Here is a 7,614-nt window from a genome sequence, read left to right as displayed (position 1 = left end):
GGTGCCCCTCCTGGCCCAAAGGCAGGGCCACGTCTGGCTGTGGCAGGAGGTAGGGCAGGTGGCAGCACACACAGGAAGGGGGTGAGGATCCCGGCCTGGGGCCAGCCCCCACGGGGCCACCCGGCTGCTCCATTCTGCCCGCGAGCTGGTTGCCAAGGGCCTGGCGATTTCTCAGGCGGGGACTTGTCGGAGGAGCTTTGCTGTGCGCAGGCGGAAAACCCACACTCAGCAGACACGCTCGGGAAGGAGCAGAGGCGGCGGAGTGGGGTCCCACCTCCCTCCTCACGCCGGCACCGGGAGGCAGGCCCTCCGGAGTCCTGGAGCGGGGCCTGGCCGTCCTCTTCCTAACGCCCCCACTCACCCCGACGCACACCTGTCCGAGGCGTACTGTTGGGGGGCCCCGTCAGGAGAGTGGGCAGAGTGACGCGGGGTGCAGGAGGTGAGGGGCCAGGTTCCCCGCTGGGTCGTGCGGAGCCTGTGGGGCTGAGAGAAGGCACCTCCCTGGGCAGCCCAAGCCAGGCAGCAGCCCCCCCAGGACGTCTGTTCCTCTGAGGGTCCCCTCGGACGGGATCTGAGGGTCTGACGGCCTGCCCTGGCCGCGCCCCTGCCCCGGAGACCATCCTAGTGGGACTAGCCCGCCAGCGTTCAGCACCGGCTGTGTTCCCATTTCACAGGTGAGGAAACCCAGGCAGATGCTGGGCCTAGGATGGGAGGACCTCTGGGCAGAGGTTTCCAAGACGTCTGCTGCATCCTGAGTTCTGAGGCCACCCCCCAACCCCAGGACAGAGGGCCCCTGAATCCCACAGACCCTGCACTGGGAGGGCCGGGTCAGGGAGGCAGAGGGGGCGTTTCTAGGTGCCCATGGTGGGGAGTGCCACGGCCCCTGCCCCCGAGGATGCCCGGTGCCGAGCACATCGGGCCAGAGCAGCCAGAGCCCTCGCCTGTTGGGGCACACCGCTCCCGGGCCGCGGGGTGACGAGGGTGGGGCCTCGCTGCTCCGCACACAGCCAGACGGCCGCATCGGTCAGGTAGCGACACGCCGCACAGTAAAGCCGAGGATGAAATTCCTGGGTGCAGAGCTCAGAGCACGGAGGTGGGGACTCCCTGGAGCCAAGGCTGGTCCTCCCTCCCTGGAGCCCGGAGGCCAGCCCCTGTCCCTCCCAGACCGGATGACACTGGTGTCCAGGATGGGGACCTGGATAGGGAGGCGTCATGGCCCTTGTCCCAAAGTTGTTGGCAAAACAGGATGCTTGGAAGGGAAGGGGGGAAAGGTCAAAGTTCCACCTTCTTGCCCTGGTCCGGGTGACGCCCCCCAGTCCCATCCTAGGCCCTCTGCAAGCCTCATCCCGACCCGCTGCCTGGTCCAACGGCGTGTGTGCCCGCTCCAGCCCCCACGGCAGCGCCAGGTGCCAAGACCAGGGCTCAGAGAAGCAAGGGTGACTGGCCCCGTGTGGGCGGCCTGGCTGCAGGGCCCCTGTGCTTAGCCGCCCTGAGCGTGGCTTCCCTGCCTGCTGAGGGACTGGAGCTGACCGGGGACACTGTTCTAAAGTCCAGCCCTGGAGCCCAGGGAGGAAGCTGAGGGCCCTGGGGACCCGGACCTCGCTCGGTGGGGATGCTGGGGCAGTGGGTGGCGCACGCCTGTAATCCCAGCACTCTGTGAGGCCGAGGCAGGAGGGTCGCTTGAGCTCAGAGATTGAGGTTGCAGTGAGCTGTCATGCCACCACTGCACTCCAGCCCGGGTGACAGAGCGAGACGCTGTCAAAAAAAAACAGAGGCAGTTCTGGCAAACTAAGAGGCTCCCGGGGCTCCTGGTTCTGGAAGAGGGCCGCGAGCCCAAATGTGCCCGTCCCCACCTGCCCCACGGGGCACGCTCTGGCTGTCCCTCCCCCAGTGCTGCCCACACTCTGGGGCCACACCCCCCACCGGGCTGTGGGTCTCATCCCCCCCAGGGGCTCGACATGAGCAACACGGCCCTTGAGAGGACAGGATATTGGTCCTCTGCAGTGATGGGCGCCTTCCATGTCGGGGGACTTGGGTCTCCCCCACCTCGGATGGGCAGATTGGTTCCAGTCGGGTCGGCCGCAGGGTCCTGAGCAGTGTCCGTGGCCGCGGGCAGAAGGCAGCCGTCGCACGCCCCCGTGACGCCTGCGGCCACTGCCTTAGCAGCCGGGGGTAGACAGGCAGGGCGTCGCACCCCTCCGAGCCTCTGTGTCCTTGCTCTGAACTTGGGGTGACTGGGGCGGGGGGTGGGCTAGAGAAGCGAGCCCTTCAGGAGACGCCACAGACTCACGGGGGGCCGGTCCCGGGTCCACCCAGCCCCATAGGGCCTTGGACCCGCCTGCCCCTGGCCCCAGGGAGGAAGCTGAGTCCAGCAGTTTAAGAGAACGGGGCCCAGACAGGAGCAGTGGAGCCCCCAGTGGGCCTTGGGGGAGCCCCAGGCCTCAGACGTTCTGGGGGGACTGTGAGCTGCATGTGGCCGCAGCAGGAAGAGGGCCATGTGGTCACTGCCGCCGGGGGCTGAGAGCACCCGGAGACCAGGAGGCTGGGTGGGCGGGGTGGGGACTCTGGGGCTGGATTTCCTGGGGTCGGAATCCCCGCCGCCCTCTTAGCCTGGCAACCGCCGCAGAGCCATAGCCCTTCCGGCTTCCATCTCTGCGCGTAGGGGAACTGAGAGCAACTGTCGTCTGCGGGTGCCCGGCCACGGGCCACGGGGAGCACGCGACCAAGGCCCGGCGTGATGTGGGTGGGGCCCCGCGTGCGAGAAGCTGCCACTGCAGAGACGGCGCAGGGCTGAGAGGGCGTGGCGCCCCCATCCGGCTGGGCGGCCTCCTTGCCCTGGGCGCCAGACGCGCCGCAGACCCCAGGCGGCTCACAGGCCCCACTCTGGGCCCCCGTCCCGCAAGAGGAGAGTGGAGGAAGCCCCCACATCCCCCAGGCTAGGAGGGCGGGAGCCACGGCTAAACTGAGACCCCTGCCCTCCTGGGTCCCCCGCAGATGCCCTGACCAGGGGACACTTGAGAGGACTCTGGATGCCGTCGGGATAGGGTGGGGGGCTCCTGGTCTGGGAGGAGCATGGGCAGGATAAAGGCCCATCCTGAGCTCACGCGGTGGGAGGCCGAGGAGGCCGTGGGTCAGGAATCCGAATTCTCACCCAGGGAAGCTCCGCAGAGCTGGGCCTGGGCTCTGGGCGAATCCCTGCTCTGGGGTGTCAGCACCCCTCGGACAACACCAGGCTGGGCACTGCTGGCCCTTAGGATGCAGGGAAGGGAAGAAGAAACTGGGAGACAGAAGAGAGAGAGGCGGGGGTCTCCTCGCTCCCTCCCTCCCCTCCCCCACAGCCTCCTCCGGGCCTGGAGCCAGCCTGTGCCCTCCCCCTCTTCCCGCCCCTCCTGGCGCCTTTCTCTGGCGACAGCTGCTGTGGGCAGGTGGGCCACCAGAGGGTGGGGCTGCAACAGGCAAGGACAGAAGGCTGGCCCACCTGCCCGGGGGCCCAGGGCACCCAGCAGCAGGACAGACGCCCGGGGTTAGAACCCTCGGACACTTAGGGGATTGAGACCCAGAGGTCACCTGGGGTAGGCCTTCCTGACTTTGGGGAGGGGCGTTTCTCCCCAGACCCGGGAGAAGGAAGAGCGTGGCCCCCATGTGCCTGCTCCGAGAGCCCCCGGCCCCCAGCAGCACTCATGAGCCCCCCGCCAGCCCTTCCCTGGACAGGCTTAGGTGACCAGGCACTTCGGGTGGCACAGACCTGAGCTCCCTCCAGCCCCAGGTCCCAGAGCCCTGCTGAGCTTCTGTGGCCTCCTCCACGGGTGGCACGAAGCCAGCTGCCCCGCGGGCCCTGTGCATTGTGAGTTCGGCCCTGACCTGACACATCGCAGGTGCCCGGAGACGCGTTCCTGTCCCTGCTGCAGGAGCCCCTCCCCAGCCTGCGGTGCCGGGAGCCATCCGTGCGGGCACTGGCGCCCACCCGGTCGCAGCTGCCCCCTCCTCAGGTGTGGCCAGGAGCAGACCAGCAGGTGCTGAGGACCCCTTGAGACCACCTGGAGGAGGCTGCCGAGGCCACACTGGGAGGGGGACAGCTCCCAGCCCCTGTCCCTGTCCTCCCAATGGCCGGGGCCTTAGGAAAAGTCACGGGAAGCTGGTGCCGTTCTGAGGCGGAGGCCGGCGGCCTTCAGCGCTTGGCAGGTGGAAACGAGCGGCTCAGCCACGCTGGGCGCCGCGCTCTGAGCGCGGGTCGGCCATCTGTCCTTCACGCCTCAAGCCCCTCTTCCATTGTGCTGTTTCTTTTTGGCTATTTATGAAACGAACACGGGACATACCTGGGTCTCTTCTTCAGTCACTCATCCCTTTTGACAAGCAAGGCCCCTGGCTGTGGGGAGGCTGGGAATTGGCCCGACATCATACACCTCCAGCCTCGGGCAGCCCACCTCCCAGATTCTGCAGGCGGAAAGAACTCCCACCCACTGGCGTCTTTGCAGCAGGGCCCAGCGACAGTGCAGGAAGCTCACGGTCAGGCCCTGGGGCCTCGCCCTCTGCAAGCCTCGCCCCACCCCACTGCAGACCCCCGCAGGTGTTTCCCCAGAGACCCCCTTCCTGCACATCTGTCTAGCAAACAGAACTGGGTTTCTCTCGATTCTCTCATTATGAGGGACCTGCCTGTGGGCAGCTGAGACCCCAGCCACACGGAGTGGAGGGCCCGTGCCTCCCTGTGGCCTCGAGGATGGGGCTCTGAGTGGGGCTCACACGGAGTGGAGTGCCCGTGCCTCCCCGGTGGCCTCCACGGTCCGGGGCCCTGAGCTGTGCTCCCCCGGCCCCAGCCCCTCGGATGCAGTGCCATCCTGAGCCTGGGCGGGTCCTCCAGGCCCCTCTGGTGACCTCGGGCCAAGCTTCCCTGTGCCCGGAGCCCGGCTCTGCCAGCTCTCTGGGGAGCAAGGCCCCTGCTAGCTCTTAGGGTGCTCAGACCGGAGAGAGGTGGGAGGAGACCGGGAAGGGACAGGCAGGGAGCTGGATTGGGCAAGATGGGAAGGAAAGGGTCTCGCGTTGTCCTCGTGGCTCCTTGAAGACTCTTAAACTTGTTGTGTGCTGAAGCCGCTGTGCTCTGGGGGCTTGGAGCTTGGGTCCGAGTGTCCCGCTTCAGAGGGTGGGTTTGCATGTTGCTGCCGGGCTGCTTCCGGGGGGGTCAGGCCCCTCTGCCAAGGGCAGCTTTGCACCAAAGATCCTACAGCAGAGTGGAAATTCGAACACCCCCGAAAGGAAGTGGCGGTAACCACTCCAAGCCCCCGCCAGGCGGCCACCGTTGCAGAGCCCCTGGCTGTGCCCAGGCCATCAGCCACCACGTGGGGTGGGCCCTGCAGTCCCTCTGGGCTCTTCTTTGGCGTCAGTGCTGCGTCCCTGTTTCTGGCGGCTTGTCAAGTGCCAGGACAAGGCCAGCAGCATGGCCAGGGCTCTGAGCGTGAGCACTGGGTTCTTGGGCCGGACCCCCGCTGTGGACGCGTAGTGGGTGGCAGGTTCATTCTCGTCAGCTGGCTCTCCGAGGGGCCCCGGGACACTAGCCTATGAGCCTGTCCTCTCTGTTCAGCCCTTGGTGGTCCCTGCAGACCACCAAGTTCCCCGGCAGTAGGGAGACTGGCTCCGCCTGGGTCTCCAAGGGCAGCGGCACCATCTCTCCCCTTTGGGGTGGCCCAGCCTTGCCTACCCTGGTCTCGAGGGCCAGGGCTCACCCCTCGTGCTCAGGGGCGGAGCCTGCTTGCGGGGGTGCGGGCGCGGGGCCCCCAGGGCCTAGCCCGGGCACGGGTGTCTCCAAAGGAGCCCTGGAGGGCTTTGATAATGGAGCCGCACTGACCCGGCGTCCCCGCCCCTCCCCGCGCAGCCTCCTTGGTGCGGTCCAACACATCATCGGGCAAGCTGAGGCCTGCCCTGGACGCGGATGAATAGTCATGAGGATAAGGGGCTGGGCCGCGGTTTTGTTGTTAGATGCAGCCAGTTGACAGAACTAGGGGAGATGGGAAGAGCGAAAATGCCAACAAACAGCCCACATGTTCCCGAGCATCCCTGGCGCCTGCCTCCCTAGCGCGGAGCCTCTCCCCCTCTGTCCACCTGCCGGGCGGCCACGACTCCACCCCTTCCCTGCCCGGCCACCCAGACCCATGCCTCGTCCCCAGGGACGCCAGCCCCCTGGCGCGTCCAGAGCCCCCGGCGCCTGCCATGCTGTACGTCGGTGACCCCCTGCGGCACCTCGCCACGGTAGGTGCGGTGCACCCTTCACTGCATCTGGCTGGGGACTTCGGGAGGGGATTTCGCTGCAGTGGAGGGTTCCGCGTGGTCTCCTGCCTGTCTCCCTGGTCGGGCTCCTGCCGCCAGTTGGGGTGACCAGAGGCAGGAAGGGAGGCGTCGGGGGGCCGGAGGCAGGTCCCGGACAGGGATGCTGGGCAGATCTGGGAGACGCCTGCCATCCTGCAGGAGCTCCGAGGGCCAGCGCCCGCTGGCTGGGCAGGGAGGCTGGTCAGCATCCATCAGTGCTGGGGGAGCCGGGCTTCTGCCTCGTGAGTTGGGGGTTCTGATGCTCCTGGGCTTTGGGCCTGGCGGCTCTGTCCTGGGCTCAGGGTCTCCACGCTGCCCTGCCCCGCCCAGCTGCTAGGAGCTCGGTGCCCTGGAGGTCATCTTTGCTCCCGGGCCTGGTGCGAAGCCGCCCCGCCCTGCTCCCAGGCCCAAGAGCAGCCTCATCTGGCGACGTGCTCATTTGACAGCCGCTGCAGCAGGGGCTTCTCCTCAGCCGTGGGCTCGGCTCCACGGGGCTCTGAGCGCCTGGTCAAGGCCTGCGGCAAGCTGGCCTCCCCCTGCCCCTCTTGCGGGAGCAGCGGGCCCGGTGGGGGGAAGGAATTGACGATAGCTGTGTGAGGTCCCTGTGGCCTGAGCCCCGGGGACCTGTGTCATTTCCAGACTTGCTGGGTCCCTGGGGGCCTGGCGGGCACCAGGTGCTACCTGAGCAGGTGGGAAGCCGGGTGCGGCTGCTCACCCCGAGCCTTCTTTCTGGGGAAGCAGGGCGTGGGGCTACGGTACGCGTGCCACGCGAGAGACCCGGCAGGATGGGCAGGTGGATGGAGTCCGGGGTCCCCAAGCTCTGCCGGGCCAAGATGGGAGCTGTGGGTGCAGAGGGACCTGGGATGGGGGCTTCTGGGGAGCTGTGGGCTCCCCGCAGTGTGGTCAGGGCACGCAGGTGTGTGAGAGAGGTGCGTGTGTTTGTGAGTGTGCACTTACATGGGAGAATGTGTGTGCGTGTGGGAGGTTGGGGTGTGTGTGCTCACGTGGGTGTGTTTGTGGGTGCTAGTGTGGACGTGTGTGCACACGCGGGTGAGACTGTGTGTAAATGTGTGTGTTGTCATGGGTGTGTGCTCATGTGTGTGCAGGCTGGCATGGGCGTGTGTGTGCAGGTGTGATTCGGGGGTGTGGGTACACGTGTTTGTTAAGTGACTGAATGTGTCTGCATGTGTTGGGATGGGTACATGTGTGTTTGTGTCTGTGTGTGTGTGTCCCCAGGCAAGGCTGTGGGGAGACAAGGCAGCGCCCGTGTGGCCCAGAGGCTGGGTGAGGGGCGTGGGTGACCTGTCTACATAGCCT

General features: G+C 67.0%; 1 protein-coding gene across 1 annotated transcript in view; it reads left to right on the top strand.

Moving 5' to 3' along the window:
• Window positions 1-6,009: 6,009 nt before the first annotated feature.
• TP73 (tumor protein p73) overlaps window positions 6,010-7,614 on the top strand; it is a 40,319-nt gene continuing 38,714 nt past the window's right edge. Inside the window, exon 1 of the mRNA XM_012660085.1 lies at window positions 6,010-6,240. Within this exon, the coding sequence (XP_012515539.1) occupies window positions 6,202-6,240 (39 nt within the window). The 5' untranslated portion in view covers window positions 6,010-6,201. The remainder of the gene's footprint in view (window positions 6,241-7,614) is intronic.

Source organism: Propithecus coquereli, unplaced genomic scaffold (genome assembly GCF_000956105.1).
Source record: "Propithecus coquereli isolate 6110/MARCELLA unplaced genomic scaffold, Pcoq_1.0 Scaffold651, whole genome shotgun sequence".
NCBI lineage: Eukaryota > Metazoa > Chordata > Mammalia > Primates > Indriidae > Propithecus > Propithecus coquereli.
Note: the sequence above shows the minus strand (reverse complement) of the source record. Positions and strands in the feature narration are given on the sequence as shown.